The following is a 26,395-nucleotide window of genomic DNA, read 5'->3' as shown; positions in this document are numbered from 1 at the left end:
AAAGCTCACTAGATCATGATTTTCAGTATGAATACAGAGTGTGAAATTAAGATATTTCTGGCTTTTAAGCAGGAGAAGTGAGAAACGTCAGCACAGAGAAAACTGGCTTGTGAAACTGTATGATTGTGAACATCTGGAGACTCATAGACCTGCTGTAGAGAGATGCAGTGAATCTGGGCTTGATGGAAAACTATTGTGTTCAGAAAACTATTTCACTAAAAGGTTGTCTAGAATTAATAATGAGAAGTGTGCACTGAAGACTAAAATTTACTGTTTAATGTTATGTATCTGTATTATTTTTCTTTATTCATTTTCATAATAATTTCATAATGTATTTTGTCAAGTCAGAGTTTTATGTGCATGTGTTGAGTGCATGAGGAGACTATAGATAGCATGGAACCATGTGAGGATCACATGAGACAGGTGGATGAGCTATATTTTGTAGAGGGTATGTACAATGTAACATGTTTCCACTGATGCAGATGTAAACAACAAAGGTATGTTCTTAATATGGAAGTGAATTGTACCATGTGTACGCATGGATGACATATACCATTTTTAAACCTAAGCAACATAGTTTGTTACCATAAAATGAAGCCGCTCTGTAATGTATATAAGCCCAACCTTACTGTACCACCTCAGAGAAACTTAAAGGCAGAGAAACATAAAGGCAGAGAAACATAAAGGCATGAGGGCGTGAGAGGAAGGAAACATAGAGTTGATGGGGTGAGAAGATAGAGAAATGGGGAACAGAGAAATCTAGAATGAAGACCACCTCTCATGTAGCCTTATTCTTATATGCTTGTTTCTCTCCTATGCTGACATACAGTATGTATTAATAATAAATCTCTTGGCAAAAGTAACTGGTGTAGCTTCCATGATTCAACCATAATGGAGGAAGCCTGATGATTTTTTTTTTAATCTACATGCACAAAACATGTTAATTATCAAGGTATACTCCAGAATAGCAGCTCATACACTTAATGTACCATAATAAAATAAAACATAATGTATATCTGACCTGTAGCTCATATCACAACTAAACTGTGTTGACAGTCAAATCATCATGACAGAACCTGCTGATCTGATCTGACCTCAGTGTCTTCAGTTGACAGCCTGGATCCTGTTGTAAATCATTGAGCTGCTTCACTCCTGATTGTCCAGGATCATTTCCTGTGAGGTCCAGCTCTATCAGGTGTGAAGGGTTTGATCTCAGAGCTGAAGCCAGAGCTTTATAACCTTCTTCTGTCACACTGCAGTTAGAGAGTCTAGAACAGAGAGGAAAACATTCAGCTGATTAATCAGTTAAACCTGAACAATATAAATCTGAATGATCGCTCTTCCAGTCGCCTCTACAATGAGGAAGCCCCTCTTTCTGGTGCTCTACGGCACATTCAGTGGTGTTTCACTGGCGTATTGCATGGATAAGTGCAGCGATTCCCCCCCGGGCACTTCAGCATAAGGAGCAGTTTCCCTAAAAGAGCTAAATCGATGTTGAGCGTCTTTTTAAAGATGCCTTTCCGTCCGTGTGTTTCTGGATGCGGTTGTTCCCTGTCCTCATCTGATGGCCATGATCTCACATGTCTGGGCCAAGAGTGTGCTGAGATAGTGTTTGTGGATGGTTCATGTCCTCACTGTGAGAACAGGACCATGTTGACACTGCGGTCGGGACTGTCCTTCCTCGTGAAGGCTAGAGTCTCTCTGCTGTTACCCAGCACTGCCTCTGCACAAAGCACTTTGATACACACCATAGTAGGAAACAAATATACTATGGAAGTCAATGAGACCAGAAACTGTCTGGTTACTGATATTCTTCTAAATATCTTCCTTTCTGTTCAGCAGAAGAAAGAAAGTCATAAAGGATTAAAACAACATGAGGGTGAGTATATGATGACAGAATTTTCATTTTAAAGTGGATTATCCCTTTAACATTTGTACATCTGTCTGTCGATCTATTTTTAACTTATATCTATAATATTCTTCACTCATAACTATTGCACATTGATTTCATTACTATTGTACATGTAAATTAGTAACCATAACTTAATTATAACTTAATATTAATTTAATTATAACTTCCGCTAAAACCGTTAATTATATTTTATTGTATTTATTGTATTTTATTGTATTTTATTTTTACTTACATTGCATTATTTTATTTTATTTTTGAGCACAGAAGTATAGTGTGTGTCACAAAAACATTTCACTGCGCATCTTGTATGAGTATGTGACAAATAAAAACCTTTGAACCTTTGAAGCAGAGCCGCCAATATGTTTAACACTCTAGGAGACCTGAGGCTCACAGTGGGAGTGTTTCCCCGCGGTCCTCCCGCTCCATTGGCCTGTCGTGTGCCGTCGAGCTGCCGGGTGATGGTGCGGGGTGTTTGCTTTTCGAATCAACAACGGAGTTTAAAAAATACGACAGATGGACCGACGATGAGGTTCAGGCTTTATTAAGCTTATATGAGGAGGACGAAATCCAGCGGGAACTGGAAAGTCACACACAGTCCAACGTCACCGGACTAATTTGCCTAATCTTCACTGTATTTTAGACTGCGATGGAAACACAGACAGCAACAGGTCTGGGGGAAAAAGATCCTGGGACAGATTGTTCTGGGTAATTTCAGTGGAAACGTGGCTTTAGATGATCATCTTATTGAAGAGCTACAGCAGTATTTAGTTTCCAATAGTCTGTTTTAAAACCCAGTCACACTAGTTCTGTGTGCTGGAAGACACTGTTTCTTCTCTTTCATTGTATCTATTTATTTGACGTCTCTTCTTTATTCTCTGTTGAAAAGGCAGATTTCTGCATGAACACAATCAGTACATTGTATCAAATGCTGGAAATTAAACAATTACTAACTAGATAAAAACATAAAAATGTGACCAATAGGGAAACCCAGAAAGTGCACTGCTATAAACAATGAAACATAAGCCCAGCTGTCTTCAAATAAATAAACTTCAGTCACACTGTAATTGCTGTACAGTATAATGATACTAACTGTAGTTTCTCCAGCTTGAATTGTGGGTTCATCAGAAGATCACTGAGGTTTTTCACTCCTGAGTCTCCTAGTTTATTCCAGCTCAGGTCCAGCTCTCTCAGGTGTGACGGGTTTGATTTCAGAGCTGAAGTCACATCAGAACAACCTTTGTCTGTTATATCACAGTAGCTTAAACTACATTAGCAGAGAGAGAGAAGAAAATAACACAGAAGAAAAGAAAACTCTTTAGTCTGTAAAGTCAAATCATCTTCATAAGCAAATAAAATGTTTAAGTGTTTTAGTTTAAACTGTTGAAGTGATTTTAAACATTTAGATTTTTGTATGTGAATGTGACTGACCTCAGTCTCTCCAGTTTACAGTGTGAATCCTTCAGTACGGCACATAAGTGCTTCACTCCTGTGTTTCCTAGATTATTCCAGCTCAGGTTCAGCTCTCTCAGGTGTGACGGGTTTGATTTCAGAGCTGAAGTCAGGATGAGACTCTGTTTCTCTGTAATACTGCATCTATACAGACTGAAGACAGAAAGAGAAAATGACTCAGATCTATGATGATCAACTAACGTGTTCATCTTCATCCAGCAGACTTTTGCTGACAAATAAACAGGGATATCAAGGTAAAGGTAACATGGAGAAAAACTACACATTGTTCATTTAAATATACTACCAACATTGTAACAAAACAAAGGTTGAAAGCGTTGAACTATGTTAGTATACACATTCATTTCATTTAATCTTTAAGGTTCTTTCATGTCAATGTTACCCTTGGTTTGCTCACTGGGTCAAATGTGTTTATGTTGGTTGTTTTCAGACACAATGGGTCTCATTCATGAAACACGAGCAGAACGAATTTTTGTGTAAATCGTGTGTAAAGTGGTTCTGGCGTAAATTTTCGGATTCATTAAAATGTTCGTATTTTCCAAATGTTAGTTGGTACGAAAGAAATCTACACCTGCTCCCAGCCACGCGTAAATAGTGCGCTTAACATCCGAACGTTTTGCTCATTAATAAGCTGCATTTTAATTCACCTTAATCGGGTACATATTTACACAGCATTTTGAAAAAATATTATTTATAGTAATTACATACGATATTTCTTTTTACTTTTATTACGAGAGCCAGTAATAGCATCTGCAAATGGAACACAAGTCTGCAAGTCTTTTTAAAAAATGTTTACATTTATTTTTTTTATATTCAAGCTGTTTATTAATTTTTTTTTTTTTTTTTTTACAAGTCCTGCAAGTGTTGCAGTCAAGCTTCATGTCGAACCATTTTCTTTTCACTTCTGGGACTGTTCGATTAACAGATGAAACTCCATTAACTGCATCTGTAATATGCTGCCAAGCATTTTTAGGTAAAAGCATTATTACCTAAAAAATCCTTTTTTTTTAGGACCTGATACGCCACTATGTAGCCTACACATGAAAATAAAATGTGGCGTCTTGAATGAACTTCTGATAATAAAACTTCAATTTCTGCATCTGAGAAATTTCTCTTCTTCATTTACTTTTGAGAAGACATGTTGAAATCCTTCGTTTGGTGTCATAATATGATGCATATAGTTGTCAGTCGGTTTTAATGGGCGGGATTTATGATAATTGATAGAATGAGCGTGTACGTGCGTCCCATTTACGACTGATTGGAATTCATTAACCCACACACATTTCACTATCAAATCTGACGTTTACGAAGTATTTGTGAATCAGGAGAAGAGCTTTCGGGAATGTCTCTTTACGCGCAAATCACTCACATATTTACTCGTATATTTTTACGAATGTTTCATGAATGAGACCCATTGTCTACTTTCTAAAACTTTATAGTAAGATTTCATTTGTTAACATTAACTACATTAGTTAACATGAACCCATGGTGGACAATACTACACAGCATTTAATAACCTTAAGTTTAAACATTTACTAATACATTTTTAAATACAAAAGTTTTCTGTTAACATTAGCAAATCCCCTGTGAACTAACATGAACAAAGAATAATTGTATTAACTAATATGATCAGATTAAGGAATAAAAGTATTTCCTTAAGCAGAAGACAATCAAACAAGTTTTGTAAAAGGTAGTTCATCTGCTTTAGTGCTGCACCGTGAGGCAGTGTCACGTCTGTTATAGGTTTAGTTTAGTTTGATTTCATGTCTTTTATTTTGTATAATTCTCACAGTCCTGCTCCTCATGTGATCTTGTCATGTGCTCCCCTGTTCATGTGTCATGTTCTGATTGGTTCCTTGTTTCATGTGTCATGTTTTCATTGGTTCATTGTGTTCAGGTGTTTCTTGTTTATTAGTGTCTGTGTGTATATATAGCCCTCATGTTACCATTGTCTTCTGTCTGGCTTTGTTCCCTGTAACTGCTGTTGGTGATGTTCATGTTTCGCAGTCAAGTCTTTTTTTTTGTTTTTTTTTTGTTCATGTTTATTTGAATAAAGCTGCACTTGCGTTCAGTAATGATGGGAGAAACTAAGCTTTGCAAAGCTTTCAATTAAATAAACCAATTTCTTCACAAAATGATTCACTGTTTCGAAGAGTTCAAAATGACATACACTGGCCAAAAACTCAGGCCAGACATGCATAAAAACACCTTCTACAAACCCATTGCAAATGTTTTATTAAAAGTAAAATCTATCAAATGCAATGAACTAATCATCTAATACAATTAAATATCAAGTCTCTGTATAATATGTGCTCTTTTATCAATTTTCAGTGCTTGTTTTGTTTATTTTATGGATGGCTCAGCTAAACAGGCCAATAAGAGACCATGGGCCCTATCTTAATGATCTGAAACGCAAGTATTAAGCGCGAAACGCAAGTAAATTTGTGGGCGGGTCTTGGGCGCTGTTGCCATTATACTGGCGGGATAAATGACTCTTGCGCCTGACGCAAATCTAAAATGCGTTGGTCTGAAGTAGCTTCATTATTCATAAGTGTGGTTTGGGCATAACATGAAATAAACCAATCTGAGCGTCATCTCACATTCCCTTTAAGAGCAGGCACGCTTGTTCCGTGGCAGATTGCAATTATAACGGCGGATTTGCCAGGCGTGCGCCAGGAGTGGTTCACAGCCGAGGAGACCGACGTTCTCGTCAGGGGCGTAAAAGACAGAGAAGTGAAATTGTATGGGGATGGGAGAAACCCACCCAAATTAGCTTCAGTTAAACAGGCGTCAGGCACGTGCGGTCAGGGTAGGCAGGGTAGGCAGTGCCTCACCAAAGGAAATGTTGACATAACATTTATTAATTCCAAGAACTTTATTAATTCACCACATTATTAATTGCATTTATTTTATTCCAAATATTAATTTTTGTAACAAAAATTTTCAGGAATACACATATAATATACTCATTTTGGCATTGTTTGCTCCTAAAACCATTGTTTCATGCAGGAAATTCAAGGCCATGGCCATTGAGGCAGAGGTTAGCAGTGCCTCTTTGGTCCATAGAACGTAGTTTACGTAGGTTTGCGCATGCGCAGTCAGTTCTCATGCTGTCTTGAATGATCAACATTGAGGCAGAGACCGAGCTTGCTTCATGTCACGTGATCCACTCGCTCTCACTCAATCCGCACTTCCCGATCTAGCGGCGCCTAGCGTTGGCTGTCAACAGGCCCCGGGCCTGTTGACAGCCAACGCTAGGCGCCGCTAGATCGGGAAGTGCGGATTGAGTGAGAGCGAGTGGCAGTCAGCATGAGAACTGACTGCGCAGTAATCGGGAGAATTCCCGGTGGGCCGCTTCACTTTTGGGCCGGTCGAGGATTTTTGTTTTTTCACATTTGTCACGTTAGTTACATTAGGCTACACACGTTCCGCATTCTGACACCGCAGCGCGCAGTCTCTGCATAGATTGTACCATGTGAGGGAGTTCTCCTGGTCTTTTCCAAAATGTTTTCTCAGGTAACTACCGCGGCACCGCCGGCGCCTACCGATAGCTGGGCCGGCCCGGTAGCTACGCATCAGGGAGGATGGATGGGAGGAAGAGGCCAGGAGGTATGGAAGCTTGTTTCCGCCACAGAATAAAACATTTTAAAAGATAATTGCGACTTTTTATCTCACAATTGCGAGTTTACATCTCGCAATTCTGTCATTATTTCTCAGAATTGCGTGAAGTAAAATCGCAATTGCGTGTTTAAAGTCAGAATTGCAAGATATAAAGTCAGAATTGCGTGAAATAAAGTCGCAATTGCATGTTATAAAGTCAGAATTGCAAGATATAAAGTCAGAATTGTGTGAAATAAAGTGGCAATTGCTTCTTATAAAGTCTAAGTGAATTATTATTTAACCTTTACATTATTTTTTGAACCATGGCATTAACTACACAATAGTGACTAGGCTGCTTGTCGGTTCGCTGACACCGCGCCGCCTCCCTCTCTTACTGTGTCCCGCACAAAACATTTGTTTGTTGTATAATGTATATCTATCATAAGATAGATGTGTCCATTAATTTGATTATTAGATTTGATTGTGCATTAGCCTCACATATGACTTTGCTGTATGCAGGCAGCGATGTGATGATGCCTGATATGAACTTGGGTTGCTACATTAACTGAATGAATATATGAACATATGCCACATTGATAGGTCACAGCCTACCCATGACAAGATTTCACCGCACGTTACTGACAGGCGTATAATAATTTGGGTAAATGTGTAAGCTAGATTTATGCCTATTTTTTCACATCTTCATGGTCACAATGATTTCCCTCGTCTGTTAATATTTTTCCTTGTAATAATGTATGGTTTTCTAAAAATGAGAACTGCTGCGTCTGTGTGTAGATGAGATAAGCAAAGTTCATGCGCGTTGTGCACACGCTACATTGATTATGGTCAAGCATGCACCCTTAAAATAGCATATGAATAACATACGCAACGCGCCACTGACTTTAGACTAGGTTTTTCCTGGTCAGTGGTGGAATTGTTTTCTAAACCTGCAAAATAGCACCAGGGAACGTTTTTGCCAGAACACGCCTCCTCTTTTCGCTGAACCGCCCCCGGGAGCGCAAGTTCATTTCCTAATTTACCGACGTGCGTCTGTGGAGGGAAAAGTCCGCTGTGCGCGGGTGTAAAATAGGAATGATACATGCGTCGGTGTACAAAGTCAATTGCGCTGGGTGCAAGATAGGGTCCTATTAACTACTATTATTCCTTTTAATTGTACTAAATGTCTAATTAGAAAGTCTACAAATGTATAAAACTGATCAGAGATCAGGTAAAACCCACAAACCTTGTTCAATCTCAATGAATCTGCATGATTCATGGGTTCACAGAGATCATCGCCCCCCAGTGGTGAACCAATGACATTTCCAAACGTTTCGAAACAGTTATGACGTACCGAAGCCTCGTTTACTGAAACCACGTGACTTTGGCAGTTTGATACACACTCTGAACCACTGATTCAAAACAAAAGATTCGTAAAGGTTTCATAGCTTCATGAAGCGTGTTTCGAAAGCGCCCATCACTAGCGTTCAGTCAACTTACATTCAGTGGATCTTATTACAGGCAGATACTGATCACAGATTTTAAAATGCACTTGTTCAATTTTTACAAGTTACTGTATATGCTGCACCAAAATTAGACATTTGTTAAATTTTATTGAAATTATTAAATTGAAAGTAATTGTGAACAGTTCTGATGTCAGAAAAAAACATTGTTCTGCCTCTACAGTAACTGAAATAATTATTGACCCATGATCAAACTGTCTGTCTGGAAATATTGTCATCAGCTAACATTACAATTAAAAGTAAAGTGATATTATAAATAAATTAGCAATACTCACGTCAGTGTGTTGAGTTGACAGTGTTTATCCTGCAGTAGATCAGCGATCGGATTCACTCCTGTGTCTCCTAGTTTATGTTCACTCAGATTCAGCTCTTTCTGGAGTAACAGGTTTTTACCCACAACTCTATTCACATACTGACAGACTTCCTCTGCAGCAGGACTCAAAAACCTGCAGAAGAGTCAATTCAGTTCTCAACTAAATGTCTATTGCATTACAAAAATTTTTCTTTCAACATTTAAATACACAAATAAATATATATTTAAAAGAAACTAGAACAACATTAAGTCCTTAAGCAAACTCATAAGAACAGAAACGTCTCACAGAGCAGAAGGGCAAAAGCTCACTAGATCATGATTTTCAGTATGAATACAGAGTGTGAAATTAAGATCTTTCTGGCTTTTAAACAGGAGGAGTGAGAAACGTCAGCACAGAGAAAACTGGCTTGTGAAACTGCATGTCTGTGAACATCTGGAGACTCATAGACCTGCTGTAGAGAGATGCAGTGAATCTGGGCTTGATGGAAAACTATTGTGTTCAGAAAACTATTTCACTAAAAGGTTATCTAGAATTAATAATGAGAAGTGTGCACAAAACATGTTAATTATCAATGTATACTCCAGAATAGCAGCTCATACACTTAAAGGAGAACTCGGTAACTCTAGCGAACTCTAGTCACTTCTTTGCTGATTTTCCCTTTTGTTGTCGCATGTTTTCCCCACGAGCTCCCCCTAAAGCTGTGGTGGGGCGTATATTTCACAACACAGTCGTAAAAAACTCACTTGCGGCGGCCTCCTCCCCCTCTCTACCGCTGCTCATGTGCGTTTGTTTTGATCGGAGCAAGCCAACTGTATCGCGTGGAGCTATGTCTACCGAGGTGGGTAATCTGGTAATACATCATACATGCGTGTGTGTTTATGTCGAATTGCCGTAAAGCAATTTGTGTTTCGCGCTCGTTCTCGTTCTAGTTCTTGCTTCTCACGAGACTTCCAATTTCTATCTTGCCGGGACGGTAGTGAACAAGTTGCAAGGTTGGTTTTCCGCCTGGGAACGCTGGGGGGAGCGGGGAAAGTCACCAACATCACCAGAACAGGTTGTTTAACCATCCAAATGATTTCTAGACAGTTTTATTAAGTTAAAAAAGTTACCAAGTTCTCCTTTAATGTACCATAATAAAATAAAACATAATGTATATTTGACCTGTAGCTCATATCACAACTAAACTGTGTTGACAGTCAAATCATCATGACAGAACCTGCTGAACTGATCTTGATCAATTTGATGCAACAAATTGTCCAGCTTATTATATAAATAAAATAATATATTAGTTATGAATATTTAGCCTGCATATAGCTAATTTATTTAATTATTTGATTCTGTCTCACCTTAGTGTCTTCAGTTGACAGCCTGGATCCTGTAGTAAATCATTGAGCTCCTTCACTCCTGATTGTCCAGGATCATTTCCTGTGAGATCCAGCTCTATCAGGTGTGAAGGGTTTGATCTCAGAGCTGAAGCCAGAGCTTTATAACCTTCTTCTGTCACACTGCAGTTAGAGAGTCTAGAACAGAGAGGAAAACACTCAGCTGATTAATCAGTTAAACCTGAACAATATAAATCTGAATGATCGCTCTTCCAGTCGCCTCTACAATAAGGAAGCCCCTCTTTCTGGTGGTCTACGGCACATTCAGTGGTGTTTCACTGGCGTATTGCATGGATAAGTGTAGCGATTCCCCTCTGGGTGCTTCAGCATAAAGAGCAGTTCCCTTTCGCAAGGGAACTCCCGCTGCATCGATACTCAACACTTCGGGGAATGCCTTCGGCATGATGCGTCTGAAGTCTGTAGTGAAACTACTCCAATCTTGATTGGTGCTGTGTCTTTCGTCACTCGTGACGTTGCATGTGACGGTGATCCGGAAGTTATAAAAGGACATCGGAACATAGCCGAATCGGAACACAGCTTTCTGTCTTCAGCAAGCGTTCTGTGTGACTGTATTGTCTTATTTGGTGTTGTCTGTCTATCTCAATATATATGGTGAATATAGAGAAACGACTAAGGCGGTGTGCGTCCTCTTGCCCATGCTATATGAGCGAGGATGTCACGCACTGGGAGTGGAAGGGCACGGGCAGTGCTCGAGAGCGCTGTCTGTGCAAACTGTTTTCAGTTACCTATGAAAAAGCTCCACTCCCGTTTGAGCCTGTTCGATCAATTAGATCAGGCTCGCGTTCCCAGGGCATCAGGTCCCGCGTCTTTTGAGGCAGCGTGCCGCTTGTATGCATGGGATTCGCACGTGGGGCTGGCATATAATACTGAGATGGTTGCAACCCTTTCTCAGTGTTTATTAATCAGCTCCACTGGTCTCGCGCACGGTTCGGAAGCCCGCACTGCAGCTTCTTCCAACCTGTCACGTACCCACACACAGGAAACAGGGGATCCAATCGCAGTATGTTTATTAGGGAAAATCCGTACTCACAACTAGTCCAGGCAAGGGTCAAAATCCAAATGAGGCAATCCAAAAACACAAAACAATAACCAGGCAAAAACAGCGCAAAGAAGTGGTGTAACAATAACAAGGACTCCGTAACACATACTAAAACAGACAGGGTTATATACACAGGGAAAACATGCTAAACAAGATAACAAGGGGGTGTGGTTAAACTGAAACACCTGGGAAGACTAATCAAAATAACGGGGAACAGTTGAACATGGGACAAGACACATGGCAGGATCACATGACAAGCAGGGAATTATATGACAGACAAGAACAAGGAACAAGACACAAAACCCACACCGTGACATAACCCCCCCTCTACGGAGTGGCTACCAGACACTCCAAGACAACAAAATCCAAAACACAAAACAAGAGTCCAGGGCGGAAGGGGAACTGGTGGAGGATCAGGGGGAGGGATGGGGGGCCAGGTCCATGGAAGGGAACAGAAACAGGGGGTGATGGTTTAGCCGGCGGCCAGGGTGGAGCAGATAGTCCATCGGGCGGCCACGGCGGAGACAACCCTTCAGGCGGCCAGGGTGGAGCAGAAAGTCCATCGGGGGGCCAGGGAGGAGACAACCCTTCGGGTGGCCATGGTGAAGCAGACGACCCATCGGGCGGCCAGGGCGGAGACTTTCCCTCGGGCGGCCAGGGCGGAGACTTTCCTTCGGGCGGCCAGGGCGGAGACTTTCCCTCGGGCGGCCAGGGCGGAGACTTTCCCTCGGGCGGCCAGGGCAGGGCGGAGACTCTCCCTCGGGCGGCCAGGGCGGAGACGACCCCTCGGGCGGCCAAGGCGGAGACGACCCCTCGGGCGGCCAGGGCACAGGAACAGACACCGGCTCAGGAACTGGAACAGACACCACCGGCTCAGGCACAGGTACTGGCACCACCGGCTCAGGCACAGGAACTGGCACCACCGGCTCAGGCACTGGAACTGGCACCAACGGCTCAGGCACTGGAACTGGCACCACCGGCTCAGGCACAGGAACTGGCACCACCGGCTCAGGCACAGGAACTGGCACCAACGGCTCAGGCACTGGAACTGGCACCAACGGCTCAGGCACTGGAACTGGCACCAACGGCTCAGGCACTAGAACTGGCACCACCGGCTCAGGCACAGGAACTGGCACCACCGGCTCAGGCACAGGAACTGGCACCAACGGCTCAGGCACTGGAACTGGCACCAACGGCTCAGGCACTGGAACTGGCACCACCGGCTCAGGCACTGGAACTGGCACCACCGGCTCAGGCACTGGAACAGACACAGGCACCGGCTCAGGAACAGACACAGGCACCGGCTCAGGAACCGACACAGGCACCGGCTCAGGAACCGACACTGGCTCCGGCTCAGGAACAGACACTGGCTCCGGCTCAGGAACAGACACTGGCTCCGGCTCAGGAACAGACACTGGCTCCGGCTCAGGAACAGACACTGGCTCCGGCTCAGGAACAGACACTGGCTCCGGCTCAGGAACAGACACTGGCTCCGGCTCAGGCTCAGACACTGGCTCCGGCTCAGGTTCAGACTCAGGAACAGACACCGGCTCAGGCACAGGAACAGACACCGGCTCAGGCACAGGAACAGACACCGGCTCAGGCACAGGAACAGACACCGGCTCAGGCACAGGAACAGACACCGGCTCGGCGGTGTCCATCTTGTCCGGAGACACAGGCTCGGCGGCGTCCATCTTGTCCGGAGACACAGGCTCGGCGGTGACCATCTTGTCCGGAGACACAGGCTCGGCGGCGGCCATCTTGTCCGGAGACACAGGCTCGGCGGCGGCCGGCAGGGTGAGCAGCTTGGGCGGGGCTGGCAGGGCGAGCTGCTCGAGGACGGCCTCCAGGATGCCAGCGGGCTGTTCGGGGACGACCTCCGAGACGACAGCGGGCTGCTCGAGGACGATCTCCGAGACGACAGCGGGCTGCTCAAGGACGACCTCCTGAACGACAGCGGGCTGCTCGAGGACGACCTCCTGGACGACAGCGGGCTGCGCGGGCACAGCCTCCGGGACGACAGCGGGCTGTTCAGGCACGGCCTCCGGAACGATAGTCTCGACAGAAAGAGACTCTGGCCTGGCGGGCTGGGGAATTGATAGCGCTGAGACCCGTGAAATTCCCAGGCTATCGGCTGTTCGGACAGATGCCAGCGGCCGATCGGCCAGTTTGGATATCAGTCCACTCCAACCTCGGACGGGTCCAATGGAGGCAGCCATGCTGGCTGATGGGGCAGTCCATGGAGGGTCTCGCTTTGCGGCCAACAGAGACACTGGCTCGGCGGTGGCCATCTTTTCCGGAGACACAGGTGCAGGGTCCGCCCTCCCATCAGGAAACGCAGATGTGGACTCAGTCATCCTGTCAGAAAAAACAAACCGGTCTGACGTAATCCACCGGCTACGTCTCTGCAGATAATTAGTGAACCCCCAGAAGTCCAGAGTCTCCAGCCCCATCATCTCACAGCGAGGTAATGGGTTATCAAGGCAATTATTAAAAAGGTCTTTTAGTGCCGCCTCATTGTAACCCATACCTCTTGAGAGAGTCCAAAAAAATTGAGCCAGTCCACCCACCGACTGTCCCTGTTGGCGTAAAGCCATTAAATTACTGAGTCGTCCCCTCCTCTCTTCTTTGGTGGTAGGGGAACAGATTCGGAAACCCGTACTGCTGGATCCTTGCATGACGGAGTCCTTCTGTCACGTACCCACACACAGGAAACAGGGGATCCAATCGCAGTATGTTTATTAGGGAAAATCCGTACTCACAACTAGTCCAGGCAAGGGTCAAAATCCAAATGAGGCAATCCAAAAACACAAAACAATAACCAGGCAAAAACAGCGCAAAGAAGTGGTGTAACAATAACAAGGACTCCGTAACACATACTAAAACAGACAGGGTTATATACACAGGGAAAACATGCTAAACAAGATAACAAGGGGGTGTGGTTAAACTGAAACACCTGGGAAGACTAATCAAAATAACGGGGAACAGTTGAACATGGGACAAGACACATGGCAGGATCACATGACAAGCAGGGAATTATATGACAGACAAGAACAAGGAACAAGACACAAAACCCACACCGTGACACAACCGTGTTAAAGACCCGGCGTTTGATTTATCTGGCTCAGAGGAGTTAGATATTCTCAACACCAAATCACGTGGATATGGGGATTCGCAACCCCATATTCCCGTTATTGAGGAGTTGCTGGAGGTTGTTACCAGGGCAGTGGCTAAATTAAACGTTGAATGGCCATTTAATAAGCAGGAAGCGACTAAGAAAAATAAAATGGATGAGGGCTTCCTGCAGACCCAGTCTCAATCTTTGTGTCAGAGCCTTCCCTTTTTCACTGATCTCCATACTGAGGTGTCGAGATCGTGGAAAAATCCATGTTCATCTCAATTATTTTCCCCCCATGTATATATTTACTCATCCATTAGGGAATCTAATGAGAATGGTTATGAGGTGATGCCTCGGGTTGAGGAATATTTTGCTAAATATTTTCTCCCCGACATTGCGTCACCCCTGATAGCTCAGACACTTCCCTCCAAATCTCGTACATCGAATTTGTTAGGGAAAGCATATATGGCGGTGGGTCGAGCCGGTGCATTCCTACACACAATGGGGTTATTACAGGCATACCAGGCTGACCTCCTCAAAGAGGTGGATGATAACTGGGAGGTCTCACCCAACGGTATTACTGAATTTTGTAGAGTGGCTGACTTATCTCTTCACATTATTAAAGAGACGGCCCGTGCCATTGGCTGTTCTATGGCAGCACTAGTCGTCTCAGAGAGACATTTATGGCTAAATCGCTTGGGGATCGGGGAGAAGGACAGGGCCTTCCTTCTCGATGCCCCCCTTTCACCTTCTGGCCTCTTTGGCGACGCGGCAAGAACTGTTGTTGAGAGGCTTCAGGAGGCAGAGCTACAATCAGCTATCCCCAGATCAGCTATCAGAGTTCGCCGCCTCTCAGGAGGTCTGTAGAGAGCATATTTTGGTTAGTTCCTGCCAGTTAGCTGCTTCAGGTAACTGAAGCCATTTGGACATTTATAGCCGAGGCCAGTCTCGAGGGACTGGTCCCCATAATGGCATATCTAGATACCCCGAGGGGTCCTCAAATTATAGCCTAGGGGGTCCTGCTTACAGTGGAGCTAATATACAAATATTATCTACTAGGGGTGGTTCACATGTCGGCCAGCCCCGAGCAGGGTTGGTTCTTGGAACAGGAAGTCTAGTCCCTCTTAACACAGGAAACCTCAAAGTAGGCTCTTCCTTGGTTACGGGAGCCCGGGTTCTACAGCCGGCACTTCATAGTTCCTTCTAACCCCATCACAGGAAGTTTCCGAGATCCACTTTTGGGGGAAAAGCGCATCAGTTCCGGACTCTTCCATTCGGCCTAGTATTGTATCCCCGCACCTCCTCGGAATACATGATCACTGTCCTAGCTCCATGGAGTCTTCTTTTTCTTTCTTCTTTATGTCATGGCGATGGTAACCCACGCTCCGACAGCCCCAACACGAAGTCCCTCCATCTATTTCTGTCAGAGGCTGCAAGCCTGCAAGCCTCGACGATGTTCAGCCTAATTTTTTTCAGATCCTCTTCCAAGTTGTTGAACCATCTTTTCTTTGGTCGCCCTCTCCTCCTTGCCCCGTGCACATGGCCGAATAGCGCGACATTTGGAAGTCGTTCTGTTTTCATTCGGACCACGTGTCCAAAGTATCCAAGCCTCTTTTTCTGAATTCGCTGTACCACATCGATTTCCATCCCTAATTCTCTTCTTATGTCGACGTTTCTTATTCGGTCTCTTCTTGTCACCCCTTGGATTTTCCGTAAGCAATTCATTTCAAACACTCTCAGTTTATTCTTGTCTGCTTCTCTTAGTGTCCATGTCTCTGAATTGTACAATAGTATGTTAAGTACCAAGGCTTCATAAACTCTTATTTTTGTAAATCTGGAAATATCTTTAGATTTCCATATGGAGTTCAAGTTTTGCATTGCACCACACGCTAATCCAATTCTTCTTCTGAGGTCCTGTTCTGTAGAGGCGTCCTCACTAATATTTCCTCCCAAGTACACAAATTCTTCTACCTGCTTAATTTCCTGGTTTTCTATTTGGATGTATACTTTAATCTTTTCCCGTCCAATATGTTGTACTTCTGTCTTTCCTGTATTGACCTTCATGCCCATCCTTTTACTCTCCTCTACGATTCTGTTGATCACTACTTGTAGGTCACCCTGGTTTTCTGCCAAAGCTGCGATGTCGTCCGCGAATCTGAGGTTGTTGATGATTCGTCCATTCATGACTGCTCCTTCGTTCGCCTCTTCCAGCGCACTTGCCATGATCACCTCTAAAAAGATATTAAAGAGAAGTGGAGACACCATGCAGCCCTGAAGTACTCCTACTATTGTTTCGAACCATTCAGTCACATCAGCACCTATTCTTACAGCACTGAAAGTACCTTTATATAGGCTCTCTAATATTTTGACAACTTTTTCTGGGTATCCTAATCTCCTCATCACATTCCACAATCCCGCTCTCCACACGCTATCGAATGCCTTTTGGAAGTCTATATAGCATACAAATAAGTCCTTGCTGAAGTCAGTATACTTCTCAGCTAATTGACGGAGAGTAAATATTTGGTCAATTGTGCTCCGTGATGTTCTAAAGCCCGCCTGTTCTTCGGAGAGGATTTCTTCCGTTTTCTTCTTTATTCTTTCCATAATTATTGTTGTGATGATCTTGCTACTGTGGCATAACAGGCTGATGCCTCTGTAGTTATTGCAATCAAGTTTATCTTTCTTTTTGTATACGGGAATGATGACAGCTTTTTTCCACTCTGTTGGGAACACCTCCTCGTCCCAGATTCGTTTACAGAGCTGGAAGATAATTTGTAATCCTGTTCCATCTGTAGCTGCTTTTATTTCCTCCGCTGTAATATTATCGATGCCTGGGGCTTTCCTTGTTTTTAGGTGGTCTATTGCTCGGACAACTTCTTCCATCATGAGGCTCGGTGTTGGTTCTTCGTTTCCGATGTAGTCCATGTTGGCCAGTATTCTCTCGTCCACCGGGTTTGGATCGTTATACAGATCTTCGAAGTACTGCTTCCAACGTGTCTTTACCTTTTCTGCGTCAGTTATCATAGTCCCATCTTTATCCTTTATTATACTAATTTTGATGGTACTCTTCCCGCTTAGCTTTCTGATACTTTCATATACTTCTCGGCTCTTGTTTTGTTTTCTGCTTTCTTCTATTGCTTTGCATGTGTTGTTTATATATCTTACTTTGTCTGATTTTGCACTCTTTTTGACTTGTCTGCATAGGTAGTTGTAGTGTTTTACCATTTCTTTGCTTTCTCTTCTTCTCGTTTTCCACTCTCTCCTTTCATCAGAGAGTTTCAGTGTTTGCGAAGAAATCCAATCAGGTATTTTACCACCTGATAACCTCCCTATGATCTTGTCAGTTGTGTCGTGTATGACCATTCTGATTTGTTCCCATTCCTTGTCGATGTCAGCTGATGGATTATCTTCTATTCCTCTGGTGTCAAGCAGGTCGTTCCATCTACTCTCAATCTCTTCATGGTATTTCTCCTTTATGTCTTCATCCTTTAATTTCCTTGTGTCTGCTCTCTTCTTTCTCTTCCCCTTGTAGTTTCTCTTAAGTTTCAATTTTATGTTGGCCATCACCAGTTGGTGGTCTGATCCAACATCTGCACTGGGGAAAGCCCTGCTGTTCCTCACGCTGCCTCTCCCTTTCCTGCTGATCATTATGTAGTCGATCTGATTGCGGTCGACACCGTTTGGTGATATCCATGTCCAGCATCTATTTTCCTTGGACTGCTTGAATTGGGTGTTTGTGATGATAAGATCGTTTAATCCGCAAAAGTCTATTAGCCTGTCGCCCCTATCATTTCGTTGTCCATATCCAAACTTGCCTACTACTCCACTTGAGTCCTGATATTGACATCCTACTTTGGCATTAAAGTCTCCCATCAGGATTATGAGATCTTTTTTTGGCACCTTACTGATTTCTTCTTGTAGACTGGAGTAGAAATCATCCAAATCGTTATCGCTTGCCTTCATTGTTGGAGCGTAGACCTGGCATACCGTCATACAACCGATCATGGTTCTGAATCTTGCTGTGATAATCCTGTCGCTTACTGGGTTGTACCCCAGTAAGGCTTTCTCTGCCAGTGGACCCAACACCAGGGCTACTCCAGATCTATGAAGGTCTTCTCTGCCACTGGATAGGATCTGATGATCTTCATAACGTTTGTCATCCACTCCAATCCAGTGGGTTTCAGATATTCCAATGATGTCCCATCTGAATTTCTTCAGTTCATGCATTAGCAGCGCTGTTGCACCTGTTGTATGCAATGTTCTTACATTCCAACATCCTATCGTCAAGATCGACTTTGGTGTTAGAATGATTGACTCTTTAGCATGTAATCTGTAATCTACCATGGAGTCTTCAGGGCATCATTATTCCCGTCCATTGACTACTAGATTAGACGGTTCAACACAGAGGTGTTGTTCTGAGTCTCGTGAGGTGCTAGGGAATATGGCTCAGAGTCTAGGAAAAATCACTAGTTCCTCTTCAGAGAAAACGATTCCTGGGGGTGGTGTAGGTTATGGTCATGATGCAGGCACAATTGTCTCCAGCTCGGACATTCACCTTCCTGACCATAGTCATGAATATCAAGCTAGGCCAGGCCACCACTATATGACCTTATCAAAGAGTGGGCTCATTGGCAGCAGTATTCAACATACTATTCTTTGGCCTGCTGTATGTGGGGGCCCTGTAGTAGTGGCTCAGGACCAATGGGTTTTTCCCGAGAGGGAACCCACTCCGCATGACCAGAGTTACGCGCATATGCCCTCGTTTTCTGATCATGGGGAGGAAGTTATGGTTTCTGCTCCTAGAACCTGTGTTGGAAACACAGGGTCTGAGGAAATTTCAGAGAGGCCATCAGGTTCTATTTTTGACAGACAATACGTCGGTGGTCTCTCTGAGTCTTTCTGATCAAAGAGGGGGCAGTCATCCTGTCGAGGCAGGGGCTGCGGCCCGGGGATTTCAAACTCCACCCCAAGTTGGCTTTAGCCGGGTTGGAGGTCGTTTTGTCGGAGGTGGTCCCGTTTCCCCTTCATGCGGGCGGATGGCCACCTTCCGCGCCACCTCTCCCGTGCTCTTCCAGCTCCGCTGGGTGTGGATATCATGATACAAACATGGTTGAGGCCACGTCTGTGTATGTTTTCCCCGATTTTTCTGCCCCTGGGAGTGCAAAAGGGTTTGGCAGTATGGGATCAGCTTACTCCTAGTAGCCCCATACTGACTGGCCCGAATATAGCTTCCAAACATCTGGGCTCTCCTGGCAGGCCTTCCGCGGTAAATCCGGATCAGGATGGTCCTCCCTCCTCAGTCCGAGGTCGTGATATTTCACCCATGGCTGAAGCCCAAGAAGCTGCTGGATTGGCCCCTGAGGGGGACTAATTCACAAATTCTGGTCTCTCAACCGAGGTTGTTGAGACCATTCTAAACTCTAGAGCCCCCTCCATGAGGAAACTTTATGCATTTAAATGGAAAATTTTCATTTCATGGTGCAGAGAACGTCAGTTGGACCCAGTTAACTGCCCAGTGACTTCAGTGCTGGAGTTCCTCCAGAATCGTTTCTCTGACGGGCTCTCCCCATCCACGCTTAGGGGCTATGTGGTGGCTATATCAGCCTTCCACACGCCTTTAACGTAGGCACTCTGGGGACACACCCACTCATAATTCATTTCCTTCGTGGAGCCAGGAGGATGAGGCCTGCCATCCAGCCTAGGGTCCCCACGTGGGACCTGGCAGTGGTCCTCGAAGGGTTATCCCTGGCACCATTCAAACCCCTGGATAAGGTGTCTGAGATATTTGTATCCTTTAAGGTAGCCTTCCTGCTCGCTATTACTTCCCTGAAACGAGTTGGTGACCTGCAGGCACTATCTGTGGCTCCCTCCTGCCTCGAGTTCGCTCCTGGCAGAGCGAGAGCCATTCTCCACCCTAGACCTGGCTACGTGCCTAAGGTGCCCACGAATGTGGCATGGTCTATATGACCTGCAGGCACTATCTGTGGCTCCCTTTTGCCTCGAGTTCGCTCCTGGCAGAGTGAGAGCCATTCTCCACTGTGACCTGGCTACGTGCCTAAGGTGCCCACGAATGTGGCACGGTCTATATGACCTGCAGGCACTATCTGTGGCTCCCTCTTGCCTCGAGTTCGCTCCTGGCAGAGTGAGAGCCATTCTCCACCGTGACCTGGCTACGTGCCTAAGGTGCCCACGAATGTGGCATGGTCTATATGACCTGCAGGCAATATCTGTGGCTCCCTCTTGCCTCGAGTTCGCTCCTGGCAGAGTGAGAGCCATTCTCCACCCTAGACCTCGCTACGTGCCTAAGGTTCCCACGAATGTGGCACGGTACTTTTCGCGCTCCTGAGAACGATTTGCTTCGACCCTTCAAAAGCTGCCGCGGCTATGTTCCGATGTCCTTTTATAGCTTCCGGATCACCGTCACATGCAACGTCATGAGTGACGAAAGACACAGCACCAATCAAGATTGGAGTAGTTCCACTACAGACGTCAGACGCATCATGCCGAAGGCATTCCCCAAAGTGCAGCATCTCGTTCCCTACTCAGGGAACGAGGGTTACAATAGTAACCCGAGACGTTTCCCTAAAAGAGCAAAACTGATGGCAAGCGTCTTTTTAAAGATGCCTTTCCGTCCGTGTGTTTCTGGATGCGGTTGTCCTCTGTCCTCATCTGATGGCCACGATCTCACATGTCTGGGCCTAGAGTATGCTGAGATAGTGTTTGTGGATGGTTCATGTCCTCACTGTGAGAACAGGACCATGTTGACCCTGCGGTCTGGACTGTCCTTCCTCGTGAAGGCTAGAGTCTCTCTGCTGTTACCCAGTACTGCCTCTGCACAAAGCAGAGCCGACAATGTTTAACACTCTAGGAGACCTGAGGCTCACAGTGGGAGTGTTTCCCCGCGGTCCCCCCGCTCCACTGGCCTGTCGTGTGCCGTCAAGCTGCCGGGTGATGGTGCGGGGTGTTTGCTTTTCGAATCAACAATGGAGTTTAACCCTCTGGGGTCTAAGGTGTTTTTGGGGCCCTTGGGATGTTTTGACATGCCCTGACATTTGTGCTTTTTTCAGTTATTTATAAACATGATAATGGCAAAGGTGTAAATTCACTCTATATAGCACAAACAGGGCTACCATAATATGTGAGCAACATGAATGTAGATGTTTGTATTTTTAAGAGAATAATGTTTATGCGTGGTTATTTAAAAAAATAAAAATGAAAGTTGCTGAAATAAGACCACAAAACACATACTAAATATGTCTCCACAAGACTTTTGACTAATGGATGTTGTCGCTTCGAGTTTTGGCTTCAAAATTATGTGAAAATAGTCTTGCTTTATCGTTCACATAAAACAATACATTGATTTAAATTGTGTAAGACAGGTTTTGCTTGGAAAGCCAATATGCGAGGGGGGCGTGAACGAGGAGTGGTTTACACCTGAGAATAGAATGTCCCACCTCATTATGCGTAATGTCTTGCATAATGAGTCATTCATTCAGGTGTGACACTGACTGAGCCAGTGCAAGGACAAAAGATATATTTAGAAGACGACTTATATCGACCATTTAAGATTTTGCTTACATCTATCTTGTAAATATGTTTTGCTATTTTATTAAAAAGGTTACAATTACAACAATAATTACAATTTCAACAATATTTCAAGTGTACTCTTTCTTTGTAAAAAAATATTATAGGCCTACATTTTATCATATGTATTCATTAGTTTGAATATAGCCAACATTGGAACAGCTAACATCTTAGTTGATGACTTTATTTTTGACAAAAATAGTATTTTATATATATATATATATATATATATATATATATATATATATATATATATATACACATGTACATGTACATGTACACACACATATATATATATACAGTGGGTACGGAAAGTATTCACACCCCCGGTAAATATGATCAAAAATGGCTGTAAAAAATAAATCTTTCATTCAAAAACTTTTATCTTTCATTAAAAAAATTTGCAAAAATCTAACCTTTCAAATCACATTATGAAATAAATGTTTTTCTCCAAAACACGTTGGCCACAATTATTCATACCCCTAGAATGTTTTATGAGTAAAATATCTCTGAAGTATATTCCCATTAATATTTACCTTTTTTTAGCACACCAGGGTGACTAGGAACATGAAATTGTCCAGCCATGACTTCTTGTTTCACAGGATTTTAAATATGAGCAAACACAAAGGCCAAATTCCCTTAATCATCCATCACAATGTGTAAAACCAAATAATACAGTTTTGATTTGCAGCAAAAGATTATTGAGCATCGCAAAATAGAAAGTGGCTGTAAGAAAATAGCTAAATAATTGAAAATACCCATTTTGACCATCAGGGCAATAATTAAGAAGTTATAATCAAGTAAAAATGTTACAAATCTGCCAGGAAGATGACGTGTGTCTATATTGTCTTAATGGACGGTGAGGAGGATAGTTTGAGTGGCCAAAGACTCTCCAAGGATCAAAGATGGAGAATTGCAGAGATTAGTTGAGTCTTGGGGTCAGAAAGCCTATAAAAAAAAAATCAAACAACCCCTACATCCCCACATGTTGTTTGGGAGGGTTTCAAGAAAAATGCTCCTCGCTCATCCAAAAAAAAAAAAAAAATCCAGCATATTCAGTGGTCAGACACGACTGGATCTTCAAATGGCACAGGGTTCTGTGGTCAGATGAAACTAAAAAAAGAGCTTTTTGGCAGCAAACACGCTAGATGGGTTTGGTGCACACAAGGATAAAAAGTACCCCATGTGTACAATTTAATATACCACTGGATCTTTAATGTTGTGGGCATATTTTTTTCTGCTGGAGGTCCTGGACTTCTTATTCAGATACATGGCATCGTGGATTCTATCAAATATCAACGGATAAAAAAATCCAAACCGGGCGGCTTCTGCTAGAAATCTTATAATGGGCCGTGGTTGGATCTTCCATCAGGACAACAATCCAAAACAAACATCAAAATCAACACAAAAATGTGTTAGGGAGCACAAAATGAAGCTTCTGCCATGACCGTCCCAGTTCCCTGACCTGATGAGTGGATTGAACTGAAGAGAAGAAGCACCAACATGGATCTGGGAATCTGAAGGATCTGGAGAGATTCTGTATGAAGGAATGATCGCTGATCTCTTGTCAGGTGTTCTCCAAACTCATCAGGCATTATAGGAGAAGACTCAGAGCTGTTATCTTGGCAAAAGGAGATTCCAAAAAGGTATTTACTAAAAGGGTATGAATAATTGTGGCCAACGTGTTTTGGAGAAAAACATTTATTTCATCATGTGATTTCCCCCCCAATTTGAATTCTTTTACTTAAATGAAAGGTTAAAATTTTGCCAATTTTTTGAACGAAAGATCAAATTTTTTGAATGAAAGATTTATTTTTTACAGCCATTTTTGATCATATTTACCGGGGTATGAATACTTTCCGTACCCACTGTAAATAACATATGAGCAGAAATTGCTAAACAAAAGCTTATTTGATGTGGCAGTACATTCTACAGTAAAAACTGTACCCAAATCTAGTCAACAAAATGTTGTCTTTCATATTTCGCCTGACTGTAACGTTGTTTTTATGAAATATTAGGGCATATAAATGTTAATTTGCAGTTTAATACGTTGCTTATACAAATAGCCTACATTTTATTTCAACATATTTCAGTCAATTTTTACTCATCTCAGTATAGCAATACAGTTTGCTAAAACATCATCATTCATTCACACACAGAAACGCGATTCAAATTTAAATTGTCTTTTTGCGAGCTGTGGTAAACAGCGCGCATCTCTGCCGTTCATTCATTCACACACAGAAACGCGATTCACTTGAGAATGAAAAAAAACTTACTACAGTATTCTCAGGATGCGTTGCTCCTCGAAATACCAGCACTTCTGAGGTACATTTTCCATTATTATTATTCCTCACAGTGCTGCGAGACGGTGTAAACAAGTACCATGATCTGATTAAACTTGTGTTTTCTTGAGCTGATATGGGGGCGTTCACAGGTTTGCGTGGATTGCCTCAGTCATTTGCGGAGTCACATTAAAAATAATTAGATGAGATGAGAACGACTGATATCTCGCTCTTTTCTTACAGATTACATGAACTGAGAATATTTGTTTTTTATATAAATTACTTCATTTAAAAGAAGAGAATTCAAGCTTCATGCATGTGTGTCTGTATGTCTGTTTGACTGAGTATTTGCTGAGTTATTGTTCATTTTTGGACGCGTTTCAGAATGGACTTCACTGAAAGAGAGAAAGCAGAACTCACATCATGTTATTTTTTCTTTATTTGGCAAAAAGCACAACACTTTGTTTTTATTGTGAGTATACACAAAAATAATACACATTTAACAGAATCGATTAATGTATGAAACGTGTTTGTAATATCAAAGTCAACAGAGCAAAATGAATCTCTTTTGAAATGATAAAAAAAATGCGAGCTGGTGTCGCCGGCAATACTGCCGACCCCAGGGGGTTAAAAAATACGGCCGACTGACCGACAATGAGGTTCAGGCTTTATTAAGCTTATATGAGGAGGACGGAATCCAGCGGGAACTGGAAAGTCACACACAGTCCTACGTCATCGGACTAATTTGCCTAATCTTCACTGTATTTTAGACTGCAATGGAAACACAGACAGCAACAGGTCTGGGGAAAAAAGATCCTGGGACAGATTGTTCTGGGTAATTTCGGTGGAAACGCGGCTTTAGATGATCATCTTATTGAAAAGCTACAGCAGCATTTAGTTTCCAATAGTCTGTTTTAAAACACAGTAACACTAGTTATGTGTGCAGGAAGACACTGTTTCTTCTCTTTCATTTTTAACGATTTATTTGACATCTCTCTTCTTTATTCTCTGTTGAAAAGGCACATTTCTGCATGTACACAATCAGTACATTGTATCAAATGCTGTGTTTTAAAACAGACTATTGAAAAGCTACAGCAGCATTTAGTTTCCAATAGTCTGTTTTAAAACACAGTAACACTAGTTCTGTGTGCAGGAAGACACTGTTTCTTCTCTTTCATTTTTAACTATTTATTTGACATCTCTCTTCTTTATTCTCTGTTGAAAAGGCACATTTCTGCATGTACACAATCAGTACATTGTATCAAATGCTGGAAATTAAACAATTACTATCTAGATATAAAAATGTGAGCAATAGGGAAAACCCAGAAAGTGCACTGCTATAAACAATGAAACATAAGCTCTGCTGTCTTCAAATAAATAAACTTCAGTCACACTGTAATTGCTGTACAGTATAATGATACTAACTGTAGTTTCTCCAGCTTGAATTGTGGGTTCATCAGTAGATCACTGAGGTTTTTCACTACAGATTCTCCTATTTTATTCCCGCTCAGGTTCAGCTCTCTCAGGTGTGATGGGTTTGATTTAAGAGACAAGCTTTTGTTCGCCCATTTCTGCTCATATGTTAAATATATAGTATGTGATGTTTTGTCAAAAATAAAGTAGGTATATTGCATTATCAACTAAGATGTTATTATAGTGTTTGTTCCAATATTCAAACTAATGAATCCTTAACTTTGAAATACTTGTGATAAAATGTATACTTTTTACAAAGGAAGATAACACTTCAAATATTGTTAAAATTGTAATTGTTGTTGATTTACATGTGAAAACTTTTTTAATAAAATAGCAAAAATATATATTTACAAGGTAGATGTAAGCAACATCTTAATAGGTCAATATAAGCCTTCTCATTAAATTATTTATTATTGTTTTTTATTAGTGACACATTTGGGGAGAAGATATATTACAAAACTTTCTGAAAATACAGTATACGAATTAATTGCATAGTTACTAGAAATGTTTTCCTTGGATATTGGACAATTTGCATACATACAAAATAAGTCCTCACATTCTTGTGGTACCCTCTCAGTGACACACCTGAATGAAAGGCTCATTATGCAGCTCATTATGCAGCTCATTATGCGGGTCATTGACTTCTCAGGTGTGAATCAGAGCATTATTCATGATCATTCACG

General features: G+C 42.8%; 2 protein-coding genes across 2 annotated transcripts in view; both read right to left on the bottom strand.

The window, feature by feature from the left end:
- The window catches only part of LOC311087311 (uncharacterized protein), a 595,635-nt gene that overhangs the window by 301,179 nt on the left and 268,061 nt on the right, over positions 1 to 26,395 (bottom strand). The gene's annotated exons all lie outside the window — the stretch shown is intronic.
- Positions 315 to 26,314, bottom strand: LOC311087033 (uncharacterized protein; the record flags this gene model as incomplete). The annotated part of the gene is made up of 5 exons (XM_084120285.1): positions 315 to 1,268; positions 3,003 to 3,176; positions 3,341 to 3,514; positions 25,665 to 25,810; positions 26,282 to 26,314. 5 exons carry the CDS (start codon positions 26,312 to 26,314, stop codon positions 1,040 to 1,042), a joined length of 756 nt encoding a protein of 251 aa, XP_083976411.1. The 3' UTR covers positions 315 to 1,039.

Source organism: Abramis brama (assembly GCF_963993115.1).
Source record: "Abramis brama genome assembly, chromosome: 7".
In the NCBI taxonomy this organism is placed as follows: domain Eukaryota; kingdom Metazoa; phylum Chordata; class Actinopteri; order Cypriniformes; family Leuciscidae; genus Abramis; species Abramis brama.
This window is presented reverse-complemented; position numbering and strand designations above follow the sequence as displayed.